This window comes from Protopterus annectens, chromosome 7.part1, assembly GCF_019279795.1.
Source record: "Protopterus annectens isolate FY-2018-M chromosome 7.part1, PAN1.0, whole genome shotgun sequence".
Taxonomy (NCBI): Eukaryota; Metazoa; Chordata; order Ceratodontiformes; family Protopteridae; genus Protopterus; species Protopterus annectens.
Genome location: NC_056740.1, coordinates 429766614 through 429787488, shown reverse-complemented (window position 1 = coordinate 429787488; position 20875 = coordinate 429766614). Strand labels below are relative to the sequence as shown.

General features: G+C 40.5%; 1 protein-coding gene across 1 annotated transcript in view; it reads right to left on the bottom strand.

Moving 5' to 3' along the window:
* Positions 1-20875, bottom strand: part of NISCH (nischarin) — a 1490316-nt gene that overhangs the window by 94512 nt on the left and 1374929 nt on the right. The window contains exon 19 of the mRNA XM_044078886.1: positions 8376-8504. Within this exon, the coding sequence (XP_043934821.1) occupies positions 8376-8504 (129 nt within the window). The remainder of the gene's footprint in view (positions 1-8375; positions 8505-20875) is intronic.

The following is a 20875-nucleotide window of genomic DNA, read 5'->3' as shown; positions in this document are numbered from 1 at the left end:
AAATGAAAATTAGTGGAAAGAAGTAGCATACAACTACAAGTAGCTCACTTGCAGTTATGAAGTACGCACGCCAAAGAGCTGTCACGCATAGTGCAACCACGGGTAACACACTTGACCTTTAACAAGTCAAGCTCTCCCATGTTCAAAACTCAACTTACAACTCCATAAAGAATGAAAAGCTCAAAACTAGCAAATAGGCCGACAGCAATAACATTTGTTCAAAGGTCGAATGCAATCAGAAGTCGCGAAACATCCTGGTTCCTTCTACTCTCACTAGTAAAAACAAGCAAATGATTTTACAAGTAGTACCTCAGATCTTGTGGGATTGGTGTTGCAGTCAAATCCAGTAATTTAGGTCACGATCAGCAACGTTCTGCTTGGCATATAGCAGCTATTAGCAAGTGAAGTTTTAGTAGTCAAGTCTGTAGTTTAACCAGATAAAAGTTGGACCTCCATTTAACCTAATTTACAGCCTTGCAGGTGCAGAAGTTTAGCACTCTCTTTATGAGTTTTAACTCTTGGCTGCAGAACTCTATCACCCCTTTTAAATAAATAGTTTTAACCCTGTATTTTTCACTAACAAAGTCACCGTTTCCTATCTGTGTCACCTGGTACACTGTTGGTACTAGCTAATCTTGTCTACACCCAACAAGAACTACTACATATGTGAGGCAGCAAAGGGTCTCAGTCTGCCATAACCTTTCTGTGGCCAGCACTACTTGGATTTTACACCTCGAGACAGAGTCGCAACTGTCTCATACTTACTGACAAACCCACTGCTGCCACCTAACACTGATGCAATTTGTGGACTGGTCAGTTGACCTTTTTCAGCCATGACCCTGCCTTGAATACAAAAGCAAAATACAGTGACATACAGAGTAGTACCGATGGTTTCACATACCTTAACTGCCTACATTTATAATGTAAGTATATGCAAAATAAAAACATCAGTCCTTTACAATTTAGGCATACAGCAGAAATACTTGTTTTTTTTAAAAAACGTACAGAGAAAGTGTTAGGTAAACCATCAATATGGTTAAGGAGGCAGAGAAAAAAGTACAGTTGTGTACACTTACCATAAATGTAGATGTTCGAGTGGATTCACTGTTGCAGTCATTACATTTGGGCTATCTGCTTGCAGGTCAGCCTCATTAACAAGTCTTGGGTCATGCGTTGGTTGCTGTCCCTTCTTCCATGACGTCAGGTCGTCAGGGGTATAAAACATGCAGCCGACGCCAATACATCAGTTTTTCTTGCCCCAGATGTCAAGTGCCCCCCTAATGGGAAACAATTAAATATAAAAGTACAAAGATATACCTCCAACAAAAAAGCAAATACACCAAAAAGGCTTTTAAGCATAGTAAAAGAAAGGAGAGGTACAGTCAAAAGAAGTTCGGGTACTGGAGGGAGGGTAACCAGGACTGCAACATTGAATACACTCGAACATCTACATTTATGGTAAGTGTACACAACTGTACTATGTTCTTTGTGTTTCACTGTTGCAGTCATTACATTTGGGTAGAATCCCAAAGCTATGGTTGGGAGGATGAATTTAGATAGCATTAGGGCCAGCTATAAGGCCCTGCAGGACTGCAGTGGCAAAGCCAGCTCTGGATTTAGAGAAAATTGGCAAATGATAATGCTTGGTGAAAGTATGTACAGAACTCCAGGTAGCAGCTTCTAGATGCCCTGGTAGGGACGCCTCTGAGAAAGGCTGTAGAGGTAGATGCATCCCTGGTGGAGTGAGGTCTGATCCCCTGGTGGATAGGTTTCCCATGGTGCTTATAGCAGAAATTAATGCAATGGCTTATCCACTTGGAAATGGTTTGCTTTGAAATAGCCTTCCCCTCTGCCCCTGCAGCAAATGCTACCAGCAGTTGTTCAGATTTCCTTTGAGGTTTAGTCCTGTCAAAGTAGAATCTAAGTTGCCTGTGCACATCTAAGGAATGCAGCATCCGTTCCCCTTTATTCTGTGGATTGGGAAAGAAGGTTGGCAAATGAATGGACTGATTAAGAGCCACAACGGATACCACCTTGGGCATGAAGGATGGATTGGTTCTGAGGGACACCCTGTCTGCATGAAAGATGATGAAAGGCTCCACTTGCCATAAGGATCTGTAATTCAGATACCCTTCTAGCCAAAGTGATTGCCAAAAGGAAAGCCGTTTTCCAAGGAAGAAATTTTAAGTCTGCAGTAGCAGCTGGCTCGAAAGGAGGTAGAGTGAGTTTCTCCAAGACAAAGTTAAAGTCCCAGGCTGGGGTTGGACCTCTCCTGGGTGGTCTCAAATTTTTGGCCCCTCTGAGGAACTGCTTGAGCAGTGGATGAGAGAAGAGGGGAGGTTCTGTGCTATGATGAGCTGAAATGGCTGAGGCGTGGATTTTAATGGAGGAAAAAGACAGGCCCTTGTGAAGCATTTCAGTTAAATATTGTAAAATCTGAGGTAAATTGGGTGCTGTTGTGCTCATCCCTTGAGATTGGTTCCAGGCACAGAATCTTTTCCATTTTTCAGCATAAGATTTTCTAGTACTAGGCCTCCTTGCCTCTAAATTGATATCCGTCACAGGTTTGCTAAGGGATGGTAAAGGAGAGATTAAGTAATAAGCCAGGCTGCAAGGTTCAGTGTTAGAAGCTGAGGGTGCAAAATCTGGTTCTCCTGCAGAGACAGCAGGGAAGGAGTCTGAGGCAGGTGCAATGGAGATAACCGTGACACACTGAGCAGGAGGGGGCACCAGTGTTGGTGCAGCCAGCCTGGAGCAATCAAAATCATCCTTGGTTTGTCCTGTTTGATTTTTAGTAGTACTATGGAGAGCAGAGGCGGAGGGGGGAAGGCATAGACTGATAGTTTTTTCCAGCTGAAGGACAGAGCATCTACTTTCCAGGCTTGTTTGTGGGGAGTCCTTGTGCAAAATTTGTCCAATTGGTAGTTCTGGGGAGAGGCAAACAGGTCTATATCTGGGGTCCCCCATTTGCTTGTCAACATGTTCATGGGTTGGTACTAGGCTATCAGCCCTAGGGCCTATACAAGCCTAGCCATAACAATTCCCTGGCTATTTCTTCCCACACTATTTACTTCCCTGTTGAAAATCCTTGTTTCCAGTTTCTACTCACGTGGGTCCATGAGGTTTCTGCTTAGTCCGTCTGCCAGTGTATTTAATTTTCCTGGCAGGCATTGAGCTTATAGGTGCACTTGGTAGCTCAAGGCTGTGTTCCACAATGCCATGACTAGTCTGCAGAGGGGGTAAGAATGGGTACCCCCTGCTTGTTTATGTACCACACAACAGTGGTGTTGTCCGTCTTTACCATTAGTTGTCCTGGAAGAATGTGGTCCTTGAAGGCTGTCAGAGCATTCTGTACAGCTAACAATTCTTTTTGATTGATATGCAGGTGCATTTGACTTGGGCTCCATTTGCCCTGAATGCACTTCCCTGCCAGGTGAGCTCCCCATGCATAGTCTGATGCGTCTGCTGTTAGGGTTTGGGCGGCAGGGGGTGGTGTGAAAGATGGTCCCTTGTTTTGGTGGCAGGCCTCTGCCCACCAAAGGAACTCTAGACATAGGCAAGGTATGATAGGAATCACTGCTTCTAGGTCTTGAGAATGTTGACACCATAGGCTTTTTAGATACCAATGTAGATTCCTCATATGCAGTCTTGCATATGGAATTAAAAGAATGCAGGAGGCCATGAACTCCAAGGTTTGCAGTATTTGTCTTGCAGATAATAGGGTTTTTGTGGCCACTTGTTTGAAGTAGGTTGTCAAATGAATTTGTTTTTCTGGCGTGAGGTAAGCCATCTGGGAAGTTGCATTCAAGCTTGCACCCAGGAATATAACTTGTTGAACAGGGGTACCAGGTGTGATTTATTTTCGTTTATGGCGTATCATAAGTTAGAACCCTTTGTACAAAGGCCAGATGATTCAAAAGTATGTCCTGGCTTTCTGCCTGAATTAGACAATCGTCCAGGTATGGGTATATTTAAATATTCCTTTGCTGCAAAATGCAATAACTGGAGCTAGGCACTTTGTGAATACCCTGGACGCAGTAGATAAGCCAAAGGGCAGTGCAGAGAACTGAAGCGTAGGTATCTTCTGCAAGATTCCTTGATTGGGATGTGCAGGTATGCTTCTTTTAAATCTAGTGTTGCCAACCAGGCGTCTTTGCCTAGCATAGGAAGCAATTGGTGAAGAGTCAGCCTCTTGAATTTTGGAATCTCCAAAAAGGTGTTTTGAGTAAACAGGTCCAGGATAGGATGCCATGAATTGTCTTTTCTGGGTACCAGGAAAAGTCTTGAGTAGAAACCTTGTCCCTTTTCCTCTTCTGGTATCAGTTGAATTGCCCTCATGCTTAAGAGAGAAAGTACTTGTTTTTGGGCCTCTGCCCACTGATTTGGGGGTAGGTCCAGCCACCCGCTTGGTGTTAGCAACGTGTGGAAGTGAAATCTGTATCCCTGGGACACTATATTTAAAACCCATTTGTCCTGGGTATCGAGTTCCCAATTCTTTGTATGAAGAGCAATCTTTCCCCCCAAAGGGGCAGTCAGTTGTATAAGTGCTTGGAACTTAGGGAAGTCATTGAGAGAGTTTACCATAGGGGGAGTCTTATTCCCAGATTTGGAAGTGGAGGCCCCTCACTGCTTAGTTCTGTGTCTCCCCTGGGACTGAAACTTGGGGATTTTGCTGTGTCTGGGTTTGGCTTGAGAAGACCTGGAAGGGGCTGGACAGGACCAATTCTTAGAGGGCCAGTGTCTACTAAATCTAGAAGGCTGAACTTCTAAGAAATCTTTAACATTTATAGCTTTATCTTCCATCTTTTTAAGAACATCCTCAGCCTTGTTGCCAAGCAGGCGGTCCTGATTTAAAGGAGCATCCAACAATTTAGCTTTAACATGATCTGGCAAAGATTGCTCCTTCAGCCAAGTATGCCTTCTGAGCACAGACCCAGTAACAGCAGCCCTACAAGATGCCTCTAATGAATCAAATCCACATTGCAAAGTATGTTTTCAAACTTGTTCAGCAGAATGCATTAAATCCTGTAATTTTTCCACACAGTCAGGAATCAACAACATTTTCTGTTTAAGCAGTCCAATAACACGTTGCTGATACTTTAACATATGAAACTGGCAGTTTAAAGCCCTAATGGCCAAGGTTGCAGAAGTGTAAACCTTCTTACCCCACCTATCCATCGCCCTGCAGTCTCTATCAGAAGGGGTAGGATTTTTAGCAGAAGAAACCTTAAAGCCCTTGGGCCCCTGTGAAATAGTGTCTGGATCTGCAACAGGATTTTTAAAAAGGAACTTGTGGGACTCAGGGACCCTGTAGTATTTGTCAGGTTTTCTGGGAGCAGGAGGCAAGGAATCAGGGGCCAAACTAGATTCTGAAAAAGCATCATCAACAATACAGGAGGAATAGCTAAAGGCCTATGCTGAGGTAGGAGTAGGAAATCCCTGAGCCTCTTTTTTAAATCAGAAAAATCCTGTTTTTCCCAGTGGAAATGCTCCCTTAACGTATGCAAGGTTTCCCCAAAAGAAAAATCCTCAGGAGGGGAAGCAGAGGGAATGGAGTCCTCTGCATCAGAATTTTCATAAGTAGATAAGGGCAAATCCAGATCATCAGAAGAATCAGAAGCAACAAAATCCTGATAAGAAGATTCATACTCAACTTCAGTCCTAGGCCTCTTAGAAGACGGGGGGGGGGGGGGGGGGTTGGCTGCCCCTGTAGAGTTATTAGATCTTCAGCCATTGTTATCATTTGTTTTTTAGACATAGAGGCCTGAGCATGTGGCCTGGGCATCGTTTTGTTTAGGCATGGATTGAGATTTAGGCCTAAGTAAAGAAGGAGACATCGGTTTAATATGCAAGTCCATAGACCTGAATACACCCTCAGAAGCTGGTGCCTGCACAGCGGCTCCGGACCCATTCAAGGTAGAGACATCCGCGGGTTCCATAACTTAAGCATCTCACAGCATACCAGACTCCGAATGGGTCTCAATAGAGGCCTGCAAATCAGAAGTAGCGGGTATCAGGGGCTGCAAAAGCCCCTCACTGAGTACCAGCAAACTGGCGACTGGCTTAGGAGAAGCATTGTCGGCAGTTTTGGACCTCGGCAGCCTGTCTCTGTCTTTATCTTTGTTTTTTTTTTAAATCCCGTTAGTCGGAGGGCTAACAGATGACATTTCTGGATAATTAAACCGAGAACCGAAACATTTAGAGCCAAAAATTTACAGATGACAGCCAGGTACATCGTGGTCAGGACCTAGGCAAGGAATACAGTACGAATGAAAATATTTATGAGGTATTTGCTTTCCACAAGTAATGTAATTATTAACTTTTACTGACATCGGTAAGGAGCAAGATAAAATGTTTCCCCAGCGGGGTACTTAGCTTTAGTTGAAGACTTCGGTTCTGAAACTCTAAGACAAAAATTTCAGGAGTTGGCCGACCGGCACTTACGAACTGCTTCTGCTTCGGGCCACGCATGGAAAGAAAGACTGATGTAATGGCGTCAGCTGCATGCTTTATACCCCTGATGTCATGGAAGAAAGGACAGCAACCAACGCAGGACCCAAGACTTTGTTAATCAGGCCGACTGAGGGCTACCTGCAAGCAGATAACCCAAATGTAATGACTGCAACAGTGAAACACAAAGAACATCTGGTTATTGCTTAACTAGCATCATTAAAACACATGTAATGTGACTGTTTTACAAGATGTTCTTTGAGATTTTCTCTAAAACCAGCCAAAGTAGAGTGCTTCCATACCTGGAAGGGGATATGGTTCGAAGATTATTTCTCATATCAAACTACCGTTAAGAAGGCTCACACATATGTTGCACAATAGACCACCGCTAGCCTAACCTATATTGAAACACTTAAGAAATTTCTTCCTAAGCCTCCTAGACACCATACCAGGAGACCTTACGAAGCTTGTGTTACTACTGCACATACTCTCATGCTACCTATGCCTCTATCACGGACACGCACCACCTCCATGAATCACCAGGGCTGTGTTATTAATGCCCTTAAGGTCCATGAAGTCTGTATCCATCTTAGTTATTGACACCACAGTTAGGCACACCAACTCCACCCTCACTAGGCTGGACAAAAATGCATTGATGTTTAGGTTGTTTCGCTGGTGCCAAATTTATGATGTGAAGACAGCCCTTAGGTCTCTCTAATACTATAAGTACTATGGTGATTGCCTGTGTGGGGATGAATGATCTTAGTTGCTCCTCCCACTGGCAGCTGCAGAAAGACATGATACCATTTGCTATGTACATGTCCAAGGCAGGGGAGGCGGTCATTCTACCATCTCCAATAATGAACTTTCCATTCAAAGACAAAATAACTGACTTTAATGGCTGACTGGCTACTTGGGGGATTTAAGAGGGATCTTGTTTATAGCAGTAAAGGTAATGGCTGGAAAACCTACCTGTTTTGCAAGAGACTGTCTGCAAGTCTCTCTCATCACCACATTTGCCCACTGGCTAAAATCCTCGGAATGTCTATTTTAGGCAGAATCCATCCCTTGCAGATCGTCACATAGCAAATTCTCATTCACGCTACATTAATGTGGCACTGCTCGATGTTAGGAGTCCATACACATTCTCGCACTCCCTAATGCTGAAAGTTTTGCTATGTCTGAAAATGTTGGCATTAAACCCCAAAAAACATTTACCTTCATCAATTCAACATCTTTGTTTTGACATAACACCTTTCAAACACACCACCACTCACTCAAAATTACAACAAAATTTACATATGCATTAAAACAAACACACTGCACAATGAATTACATTTCCTTTTACAACTTCTGACAATTACTATTTTCAAATAGACAAGCTTACCTTTAAATTATTTACCGTGCAGCATAGCACCAGAGATCCCTCCCATCACCACCGATTAACCTTCTGATTGGGTCCACTTTTGATAGTTAACTGTGATGTGATCTAATCTTCTGTCAGCAGCGATCTTTGCTACATGAAATTCTCATCCCAACCCCCAATCGGGGGGGGGGGGGTTAAAAAACAAATGGAATCACTGCTGTGGTGGTGAGTGTTGTTTATTACTTCCCACAGGTTTAGCTGGTGTCCTCTCAAAATTTTACTTCACTTTACTAAACAGAGGAACACTATCCCAGCTCTCAGACCACATTTGTTCTGTTTCAAGAATGTGGAATAATCTATTCAATTATTATGTAGCAGGGAGATTTATCCTGGTACTCAATGTTCTGGCACTGTCATCATCAGCAAGCAAAACTTGCCACTCATGAGTTAGTGTATTTCATGAAGGAGGCATATGGCACACAGTAACTTAAGCAGACTAAACAAACTCACGCTACTGTCAAAAAAAAAAAGTGAATACGGCGGAATAATACTGACTCACCAGCAATACGAAAATACTGATCAAAGAGTCCCACGTTCACAGACACCACGTCATTCAGTTTCAGTACGAAGCAGTGAGATAGATGGTAGCCACTGTCATCACAAATGGAGGACCTTTCATTCCAGAAGTCTGAAAAAGAAACAGAAATAACGTTTCTTGCATGGATTTTCTGAAATCTGCACTCATAAAAACATTTGCTTTTTTATTTATTATTTGTTGACAGGGTTAGTTCCACTAGGCTAGTGGTCTTGTTTTAGGGAAGACCAGAGGTGGTATTTATACTACTAGGGGAAATTTGTCCAAGGCATCAGGGAACTTTTCCTACTCTTTGGTGTAGTGGGACAAAATTGAAGGTGGCACATCCAGTTTCTGTCTCCATCCAGGTGCGAAGGTGGCCTGGAGAGACAGCAGAGCAATGGAGGATACAACCCAGTGTGCTGATGATGCTAATGTTGTTGTTACTGTGGAAAGCAGTATGGAGTTGGCAGAATCACTGCCACATAAGAAAGTAAACACAGTGATGGCGGAAAGCGAGTCCATATCAGAGGAGAAGGGAGCAGGTTGATGTACAGGAGGAGGTGGAGCCTGATTCAGAAGAATTATTTAAAAAATGTTGTTTGAGGGTGAAACAGAGAAACAGGATGGATATATTATTTCAACCCTTCAGTCCAGAGGGTTGTGGGACGATTATATGGAGCAGATGATCAATCAGAGTGAGTTGGAAAGTAATACAGCTGTATCGTGGAGTGACATAATGGAGAAACTAGAAAAAGAGCAGAGAAAAGATGAGGTTGGTGAGAAGACTTATGACCAAACAGAAAAAGGGGAAGAAGAAAGGAAGAAAAGGTATACCAATCATAATCGGAGTAAAAAGGAGAATGGATTAGAAAGGTGCGAAGTCTAGGACTCCTTGACTGCATCTTTAGGTGCGACTGCAAAGGAGGTAAAAGCGTTTATTTTTATTAACAATGAGACTATTTGTGACTTAAATATGAACAAAATAAAAGAATGCATACCCATGGTCTGAATATGTGATTCAACCTTTTTTTAGACAGATAGAAAAAAAAAAAGAATATTGGTTCAATTTAGAACAGAAGTTGAACCTATAGATTTTAAAATTAATTTATTAACTGTGTGCAATGAGGTACTGGATACAACAAAGGTTTATAATGAAAGAGGACTCTGGACTGGGGGGGTGGGAATGTGCAGTAATATTAAAGATAGAAAATGACAATGTGGTGCATATACCAAGTATTATTAATGTTCATGGTAATAAGGGTTTTGTACGAATGTGATAAGAAAAAATGTTATTTGTGTGGTAATACAGGACATATTGGAAAAATGTGATATAAAATGCAAGAAATGTGGTAATACTGGACATTCATGGTTAGAATGTGAAATAGACATGCAAGAAGGTGAAAATGATGTTATGCAGGAGAAAGAGCTAAAAGAAATCGTTACAGGAACAAATTCAGAAAACTGAAATTAATACAGAGGTTATACATAAAGGTAATGAAAGAGATGAAGAAAAAGAAAAACAGATAAAACAAGTGAAGAAGAGTCTGAATGGCACAAAGTAAAAGGGGAAAAAAGAATTTGCTAGGAAAGAGTTAAGGAAAAGAAAATTTAAAAACAATGTTTAGAGAAAATAAGAAAAGTAAATGATAAAAATTATATTATAATAACTGTTCTGTAAAAACTGAGAATATTAGCTTTAAATGTTAACAGCTTGAAAGCACTAAGAGAAGAATTACTACATTACAATGGTGTGCTGGAATATTAGAGGATATAAGACTATTAACAGAAGACGAAAGAACACAAACAGAAAAACTTTGGAATGGTACTGTTGTTTTGAATATAGGTAAAGAAACATGTTCCGGCGTATGTATATTATGTCAAACAAGATATTAAGAAATTTGATGTTACAACAGTTGAAATAGGTAGAATAACACTGTTAGACATAAGATGGAAAAATATGTATATAGAATTGTAGCTTTATATGCATACATTACCAAAAAACAAGAGAGAGACTATGTTTAAAAGTGTACTTAATTATGTATGTGTAAATAAGAATATAATAATAGCAGGGGATTTTAATTGTGAACTAAGAGAAAACAAATTATTTTGATGTTAAAATGCTTACTGAAATTATGAGGAGTGGTAAGTTAAAGTTGCAGGAAAATGGACATATGAGAGAAATGAGATTAAAGCTGAAACAGATTTTTTTTAATTTCAGAAAGTTTAAAAGTTAAACAAAAAGGAGTCAGGCATAAAAGGTTTTCTGATCATACCGGGATTTGGATTAAAATACAAGAAAATGAAGAATATATTAAGATAGGAAGAGGAATTAAAAGAATTAATGAAAGAGAGTTAGATTTAGTGGAAAAGAAGATCTTATTGTATTCTGAAACAGCATATTATGAAACAGATCTATGAATATTGGATGGTATGGTGGGTACACTTTTAAGAAAAATATAAAAAAAGTCTTCTTAGAATGCATAGAAAAGAAAGTAAAATGTTAAGTCAAGAAATATTCAAATATGTATTATATAAAGAAAAAACATTCTATGAGAAGGAAAAGGAAATATATAAAATGAATCAGATTAAGACAATCTGTTTTATAAACAAACGTATTTGTTACAAGGGGAAAGAAGAAGAGGCGGCACCTTATTTGTATAAGATAATGAAAGAAGGAAAGATAAGAGAATTAAAAGATAAAGAAGGTAAATTTATCAAAAAACAAGAAGGAATATATGAAATAGTTAAAGAACAAGTATTTAATTTATTTGTTAGGAAAGAAGTGAACTTAGGAAAAGTTTATGATGGAGAGAAATTAAACAAAGAAAATAATTAAAATTTTAATATTTAGAAAAAAGAATAGGCATAATTGAACTGAATGAAATTATGAGAGACAAACTCTGCAACAGGAATAGATGGAATCGGATACATGTATAAAGAAATGGAGGACTGGCAAAAAGTAATGTTTATCAAGATGATGAATGAATGGCTAGAGACAGGGATTAAATATAAAGAAATCTGTACAGGGTTAATAAAGTTTACATTAAAAAAAGGAACAGAGATGAAATAAACTCCAGACCGATAACACTGAATAACACAGATTACAAAATACTTATGAGAGTATGAATACAGTATGAGTATGAGTACTTATGAGGTGGCGAAAGCTAAGGATAGGGCATATGGAGAGTTGTACAAGAGATTGGACACTAAAGAGGGAGAAAAGGACCTGTACCGATTAGCAAGACAGAGGGACAGAGCTGGGAAAGATGTGCAGCATGTAAGGGTGATAAAGGATAGTGAGGGAAAGGTACTCACAAGAGAGGAGAGTGTGTTGAGTAGATGGAAAGAGTATTTTGAGAGGCTGATGAATGAAGAGAATGAGAGAGAGAGAAGGTTGGATGATGTGGGGATAGTGAATCAGGAAGTGAAACAGATTAGCAAGGAGGAAGTAAGGGCAGCTATGAAGAGGATGAAGAATGGAAAGGCTGTTGGCCCAGATGACATACCAATGGAAGCATGGAGGTGCTTAGGAGAAATGGCAGTGGAATTTCTAACTAGATTGTTTAATGAAATTTTGGAAAGTCAGAGGATGCCTGAGGAGTGGAGAAAAAGTGTTTTGGTACCTATCTTTAAGAATAAGGGTGATGTGCAGAGCTGCAGTAACTACAGAGGGATAAAACTGATTAGTCACAGCTTGAAGTTATGGGAAAGAGTAGTGGAAGCAAGGTTAAGAAGGGAGGAGGTGATTAGTGATCAGCAGTATGGTTTCATGCCAGGAAAGAGCACTACAGATGCAATGTTTGCTCTGAGAGTGTTGTTGGAGAAATACAGAGAAGGTCAGAAGGAGTTGCATTGTGTCTTTGTAGACTTGGAGAAGGCATATGACAGGGTGCCTAGAGAAGAGTTGTGGTATTGTATGAGGAAGTCGGGAGTGGCAGAGAAGTACGTAAGAGTGGTACAGGATATGTACGAGGGTAGTGTGACAGTGGTGAGGACTGCAGTGGGAGTGACAGCTCCGTTTAAGGTGGAGGTGGGATTACATCAAGGATCAGCTCTGAGTCCTTTCTTATTTGCAGTGGTGATGGACAGGTTGACAGATGAGATCAGACAGGAGGCCCCGTGGACTATGATGTTTGCAGATGACATTGTGATCTGTAGTGAGAGTAGGAATCAGGTTGAGGAGACTCTGGAGAGGTGGAGATATGCTCTAGAGAGCAGAGGAATGAGGGTCAGCAGGGCTAAGACAGAATATATGTGTGTAAATGAGAGGGAGGGCAGAGGAATGGCGAGGATGCAGGGAGTAGAGTTGGTAAAGGTGGATGAGTTTAAGTACTTGGGATCAACAGTTCAGAGTAATGGTGAATGTGGAAGAGCGGTGAAGAAGAGAGTACAGGCAGGGTGGAATGGGTGGAGAAGAGTGTCAGGAGTGATTTGTGACAGACGGATATCAGTAAGAGTGAAAGGGAAGGTCTACAAGAGTGTAGTGAGACCAGCTATGTTATATGGGTTGGAGACAGTGGCATTGACAAAAAGGCAGGAGGCAGAGCTGGATGTGGCCGAGTTAAAGATGTTAAGATTTGCAATCGGTGTGACTAGGATGGATAGGATTAGGCATCAGTATATTAGAGGGTCAGCTCATGTTGGACAGTTTGGAGACAAAGCAAGAGAGCTGAGATTGCGTTGGTTTGGACATGTGCTGAGGAGGGATGATGGGTATATTGGGAAAAAGATGCTAAGGATGGAGCTGCCAGGTAAGAGGAATAGAGGAAGGCGTAAGATAAGGTTTATGGACGTGGTGAGAGCGGACATGCAGGCGGTTGGTGTGACAGAGCAAGATGCAGAAGATAGGAAGAAATGGAAAGAGATGATCCGCTGTGGCGACCCCTAACGGGAAAAGCCGAAAGAGAATGATGATGATGATGATGATGATGACAAAATACTTATGAGAATAATTGCCAAAAATTACAATGTGAGATGGAGAATGTATATGATCAAAATACATTTGGGAGAAAAGGGAAGTCAAGAATTATTATGGATAATAAGTGGTAACTGACAACATTATTAATAAGGAAGTAGAGACAAAAATGATTGGAGACGCAAGTAAAGGCTATGACAATGTACAACATGAGTCATTATGGGAGATTTTACAAGCATACAATATAAGTCAAAACATGTTAAGGGTAATTAAACTGGTGTATGAGAAAAATTATGTAAAACTAGATGTGAATGGATGGACAGGGGAAGAAATAAAAATAAAAAGTGGAATAAGACAGGGAAGTCCATCAAGAAGTTTAATTTTTTCTTTAGTTATAAATATAATAGTGATTGAAATGAACAAAATGTCAAGAAATGGAGATTACAACATGGTAAAAGAAGTACAAATGGCAATAATGTACACACATGCAGATGTACTGTAATAATTACAAAGAATACACCATGGATGGAAAAGAGTGAACAAACTTAGGTGTAATATTTGGAAAAACTGGACTAAATAAAAAAAAGTAAAGGATTTGGTTTTAATGGGGGAAAAGGAGGTGTTGAATACAATGAAAGTATATAGAGATGCTAGGAGTAAAATTTGGGAAAAATGAATACAAACAGGAACAATGGGACAAAGTGATGAAATAAGTAAAGGACGTTTTTTATGTTTTGGAAAACATGGGTCTTCATACAGAAAGAAGGCATACTTAGTCAACAATATGATATTAGGTAAAACAGTGTATGTGGCAAATATTTATATGATACCTGTAAAATACGAAAAAGAACTAATGACATTATTTTTTTCATTTATTTGGGGTTCTAGAAAGAACCCAGTTAAAAGAGGAACACTGTATATGAAAGATCAAGTGGGCCTAGGTTTAATTAACCCTATTGTGCATGCAGCATCTTTACATTTATGCAAAGTATTAAAAAATATTATACAGGAAGAAAAAATTGATTGAAATGATAATGTATTATAAATACAAAGATGTATGGAAAGGAATGGAAGTAAAGAAGAGAAGTAAAGGGATTAATAATGACGATATAAAAGAATATCAATAAAATTGTATTATGGAAAATAAAAAAGAATACAACAGAAAAGAACAGGAAGGAATGGTATATTAATGTAATTATTTTTTTTTTGTTAACCCATGGAAAGATCTTGAAATGAATAAGAAAAAAGTTATATTACGGAGATACAAAAATTACAAAAAAAATGTAATGATTTTTTTTGTGCAGATTATCCATAAGCAAACTGCCTATAAAAGCTAATATGCAGTATAAAAGAAAACAAGATAGAATTTGTAATACATGTGGAGAATTAGAAACTGCTGGACATTTTTTTTAAATGTGACAGTTAAGAAGCTATGGGTAGAAATATGTAAACACGTATTGGTTAAAAAGTCTTTAAAATATGAACAGTTAAATATGGACATGCTAAAATATGGTTATTATGGAGCACGAAGACAGGAAGAAGTGAAGACGACGGACAGAATTATTTTTTATCTTGCATGGACAATATGGAATGAAAGATTCAATGAAATTAAATATAATGGGAGATGGATATTATTAAAGATACTGGAAAATGTTTGGGTTGTGGGTAAAAGAGTGGGAGGCTACCTGAAAATGTAAAGTAAATGTATGAAGATATGTAAATAAATAATATATATACACATATATATATATATATATATATATATATATATATATATACATATATACATACATACATACAACAGACACACACACACACATGCACAAAATAAAAAAAAAGTACAGTTGTGTACACTTACCATAAATGTAGATGTTCGAGTGTATTCACTATTGCAGTCATCACACTTGGGTTATCTGCTTGCAGGTAGCCCTCAGTCAGCCTGAATACCAGAGACTTAGTATTTCTACGTCGGTTGCTGTCGCTTAAGGACTGATGTCAGGTAGTCAGGGGTATAAAAACAGGCAGCCAAAGCCATTACATCAGTTTTTCTTGCCCCAAATGTCAGGAACCCCCCAAATAGGGAGCTAAGTTATGGTGGGAATAACACCACCAGTAAAAAGTAAATACCAATAGCCCTGTAAGGGGTGAGTAATAGACATAGAGAGGAGACAGACACAAGGGGGCTGGAGGGTGGGAAACCAGGACTGCAACAGTGAATACACTCGAACATCTACATTTATGGCACGTATACACAACTGTACTATGTTCTTCGTGTTTCACTGTTGCAGTCATCACACTTGGGTTGATTCCCAAAGCTGAAGAAAGGGTGGAGGCAGTCAAGAAGAGTTGGGGCTGGCTAGTATGCCTTGCAGGACTGCTGTTGCAAAACCTGCCCTAGATTTGGAAAAGACAGGCAGATGGTAATGCTTGGTGAAGATGTGTACAGAACTCCAGGTAGCAGCTTCCAGAATGTCCCTGGTAGGGACTCCCCTGAGGAATGCTGTAGAGGTAGACGTTGCCCTACTGTAATGCATTCTGACCACCTGAGGGGTTGGTTTCTCATGGTGTTTGTAGCAGAAATGGATACAGTTGGAAATTAATTGTTTTGAAATGGCCTTGACGTCTGCCCTGGCGCAAAACTGACTAGTAACTAGTCATATTTCCTGAAGGTTTGGTCCTATCAAGGTAGAATCTCAGCTGTCTGTGCATGTCCAGGGAGTGCAGGATCTTTTCCCCTTTATTCTGAGGATTAGGGAAGAAGGTTGGCAAATGGATAGATTGGTTGAGAACCACACTGGACACCACTTTAGGCATAAAGTCCTGAGGGAGACCCTGTCAGCATGAAAAATAATGAAGGGGTCCACAGCCATAAGTGTTTGTAGCTCAGACACGCTTCTGGTTGAAGTGATGGCCAGAAGCAAGGCTGTTTTCCATGAGAGGAATTTTAACTCTGCTAATGCTGCAGGCTCAAAGGGGGGTGCGCGTGAGCTTTTCCAGTACAAAGTTAAGGTCCCAAGCAGGGGTGGGTGCTCTCCTTGGTGGCCTTAAGTTGTTTGCCCCTCTCAGGAACTGTTTGATAAGAGGGTGGGAGAAGAGAAGTGGCTCAGTGTTGTAATGAGCCAAGATGGCAGAGGCATGGATCTTAATGGAGGAGAAGGATAGGCCTCTGTGGAATACATCTGCTAGGTAATCCAGGATTAGAGGTACGGAGGGCAGTGCTGTATCCTCTCCTTTAGATTGAATCCAGGAACAATATCTTATCAGCATAGGATTTCCTTGTACTGGGTCTTCTGCCTTCAAGAATGACATCCAGCACCTGTTTGCTTAGGCTGGTCACTGGGGGAGAATTCAAGGAATAAGCCAGGCTGCGAGATTCAGGGTTTGCAGTTGTGGGTGCAAGATCTGTCCCTCCTGCTGAGTGAGGAGGGTTGGAATCTGGGGTAGGTGCCAGGGTGGCACCGGTGACAGGCTGTGCAGTAGTGGGTACCAGTGCTGGCATGGCCAGTCCAGGGTAATCAGGATTTCCCTTGGTCTGTCCTGTCTTATCTTGAGTAATATTCTTGTGAGAAGAGGCAAAGGGGGAAATGCATAGATTGAGAGGTTTACCCACTAGAAGGATAGGGCATCCGCTTTCCAGGCCCTGCTGTGAGGTGTCCTGGTGTAGAATCTGCTGAGCTGGTGATTGTAGGGGGAGGCAAAAAGGTCCACCTCTGGAGATACCCATTTCTGGGTTAGAAGGCTGAAGGTGCTGGGGTCTAATTGCCACTCATGTGGGTCTTGGAGATTTCTGCTTAAGTCATCTGCCAGAGAGTTTTGTTTGCCTGGCTTGATTTGAGCTGGCAGATGAATCTGCATGTCCAAGGCCGTGTTCCACAGGGCCATGGCTAGCCTGCAGAGTGGGTAGGAGTGGGTTCCCCCCTGCTTGTTGATGTACCACATAACTGTGGTGTTGTCTGTTTTTATTAGCAGGGGTCCACGTGAGAGTGGGGATCTGAAAGCTGTCAGGGCATGCTGAACAGCTAGCATCTCTTTTTGGTTGACGTGCAGATGAATTTGACTTGGGCTCCAGTGCCCGTGAATGCACTTGTCATCCAGATGTGCCCCCCAGGCACAGTCTGATGCGTCTGTGGTTAGGGTCTGGGCGGCATGGGGTTGAGTATAGGGAAGTCCCTTGTTGGGGTTGCATGCTGCTGCCCACCAAAGAAACTCTGTCCTTAGACAAGGTATGATGGTTTTCCAGGTCCTGAGAATGCTGGCACCAAAGACTTTTTAAGTACCATTGAAGTTTCCTCATATACAGTCTGGCATATGGAATTAGTAGAATGCAAGAGGCCATGAACCCTAGGGCCTGCAGGATTTTCCTTGTGGATAGCTGGGTTCTGGTGGTAATTTGATTATAGTAGCCTGTCAGACAGGCTTGTTTTTCTGGAGTAAGGAATGCCATCTGGGATGCTGTGTCCAAGCTTGCTCCCAGGAATATAATCTTTTGACCGGAGACTAGTTTTGATTTCTTTTCGTTGACAGTGTACCCCAGGCAGGTTAGAATGTTCTTTACAAATGTCAGGTGCTGCTACAGCTTTTCCTGACTGTCTGCCTGAATCAGGCAATCGTCCTAGTACGGGTAAATTTAAATCTTTCTCTGTCTGCAATAGGCAATGGCTGGAGCCAGGTATTTTGTGAAGACCCTGGGAGCAGTGGATAAGCCAAAAGGAAGTGCAGAGAACTGATAATGCATAGATCCTTCCCTGAAACGTAGATATTTCCTGCATGAGTCCCTGATAGGGATGTGCAGATAGGCTTCTTTTAGGTCTAGGGTGGCTAACCAGGCATCTTTGGACAGCACAGGAAGCAGCAGCTGAAGGGTGAGCATTTTGAATGTTGGTACCACCAGGAAGGTGTTTAAAATGGAAAGCTCTAGGATTGGGTGCCAGGGTGCCCTCTTTTCTGGGTACCAGGAAAAGTCTGGAATAAAACCCATGATCTTATCTGTTCTGCAGGAACAGGTTGAATTGCCCTTTCGGACAGCAGGGATTAAACTTTGTTTTCTGCCTCTGTCCACTAGTTTGGAGGAAGGACTGGGAACCCTTTTGGGGTAGGCAGTGAATGGAAGTAAAATTTGTACCCCTGGGATACAGTGTTGAGGACCCATCGGTCTATGGTGATGGAGGTCCATTTTTTTGCATGATGGGCAGGTTTTCCTCCTAGGGGCAGGAGCAATTGGGCAGAGGTGAGGAGTGGAGTTGAGAAGTCATTGTGAATTCTTTCCATAAGGGGGTGGCTTAGCACTCCCTGTTTTAGAAGTGGAGGCACTCCATTGCTTAGATCTCTGCATAACCTGAGATTGTAATCTGCGGGTATTTCAAGGGCCAATGTCTACTGAATCCAGGTGGCTGCACTTGCAAGAAATCTTTGACTGTCTGCATAAACTTAGTTTTTTCTTCCATCTTTTTAAGACCCTCTTCTGCTTTGGTGCCAACAGATTGTCTAGTAATTTTGATTTCACATGGTCTGGCAAAGTCTGCTCCTTAAGCCAAGCATGCCTTCTCAGCACAGTACCAGTGACTGCTACCCTGTAAAATGTTTCTAGGGAGTCAAAGCCACACTGCAATGTATGCTTGCTGACTTGGCTTGCAGAATGCATAAGCTCTTGTAATTCTTTATTTTCTGCACAGTCTGTAAAGGTAGATCATTTTTGCTTAATAAGTTCCATAATATGTAAACCACCAAAGAAAAGAAACCAGTGAATAACAGCTCTACTTTCCTGAATAAAATTTATTCCACAATACAAATTTCTCTAGCGCCTCGGCCACAGCCTTTACAGAGTAAAAATTCATCTGTTAAAACAAGCTCTTTTTATATCCAAATATAGCATTCAAATCATTCAATCAAACAATTAATCAATTAAAAGACATACACCCATTAAAGCTAAAAAACTAAATGAAACTTTGCCAGTTGCATTCTTTGTTCAATCCACAAGGAAACAATGTATTATATTTCATTATTAACACAGACTCTTTATGTCTCAACATATTTTTTTGTAATTCTGCATTACCATATTGCATTGGTATATGTTCCAACACTGTAACCTTCATGCATTTTATATCTCATTGATGTTTATCATTAAAATGTTCTGCTATAGGACTCATAATTTTATTGTTCTTGACATCTCTTACATGCTCTTTTATCCTATCTGCCAATGTTCTTTTAGTCTCACCTATATAATATTTTCTATATGAACAAAAAATAACAAATTACTCCTCTGCTTAAACAGGAGTATGTACCTCTGGTGTCAAAACTTTTTCCTTTTATCTTATCTACTTTAGTAACAATATACTGACAAATAAAACACTTTCCACAGGGTAAAGTTCCCACCATGTTAATATTAACCAATATATTATCCCTTGTTTTTTAATATATGCTATGCACTAAAAAATCTTGAAGATTTCTTCCTCTTTTATAAGATACTATCAAATCCACATCTGTTAGTGACTCAATTTCTTCCTTTACTTGTCTCCAATACTATTTTACCAGCCCATTCATTATATGGGAAAAAAGTGTATATCTAGTAACAAAAAATATTTTTTCTTTATCTTGTTTACCCTTCTTATCTATTATATTCATATGTCTATTATAAAATTTGATATGTTTGTTTCTTCTATCATTACCATATATTTTATCAAAACTTTCTTGTACATCTTGCTGTTGATACCCCCTAGCTATAAATATAGAGGCTACTCTGTGTGCTTCCTCCTGTGCTTGTTTGCTATTACTACTAAGCCTTTTTATCCTAAGGAGCTCCCCATAAGGAATAGCTGCCAAGGTGGGACTAGGATGACAGCTATTACCAAACATTTTCCAATTTATTTGATTACACTTTCTATGTATACTAGTCTGAATTTTCTGCTTTATTATCCCTTTCAGTGTTATATCTAAATAATTAACTTGACTTCCTATTTGAATGTCATCAAAAAGTTCCATAATATGTTGCTGGTATTTCAGCATGTGAAACTGGCAATTCAATGCCCTAATGGCGAGATTTGCAGAGGTGTATACTTTTTTACTCCATCTGTCTAAAGCTCGGGAATCCCTGTCCAAAGGGGTGGGAGTCTTAGCTGTAGTTGCTTTTATACCTTTATACCTCTGGGAAATGACCTCTGGGTCAGCAGTAGGATTTTTGAAAAGAAATTTGTGAGAGTGAGGGACTCTGTAGTACCTGTCTGGTTTCCTTGGAGCAGGGGGTAAAATATCAGGAGTTAGACTGGATTCCATAAAAACATCATCCACAACATCCAGAACTGGAGGGAATGCTAAAGATCTGTGGCAAATCTAAAAATTCTCAGAGTCTCTTTTTGGACTGAAGATAATCCTGGCATTCCCAGTGGAAATGCTCTCAAAGTATGTAGGGTTTCACCAAAATAAAAATCCTCTGGAGGGGAAGCAGAGGGAATAGATTCCTCTGTATCTGAATCCTCATAAGTGGATAAAGGCATGTCTTCATATCCAGAAACCTCAGAGTCGTCGGACTCTTGGTCTGTTAAAGCTGCTGGGGACAGGTCTCTTTTTCTCT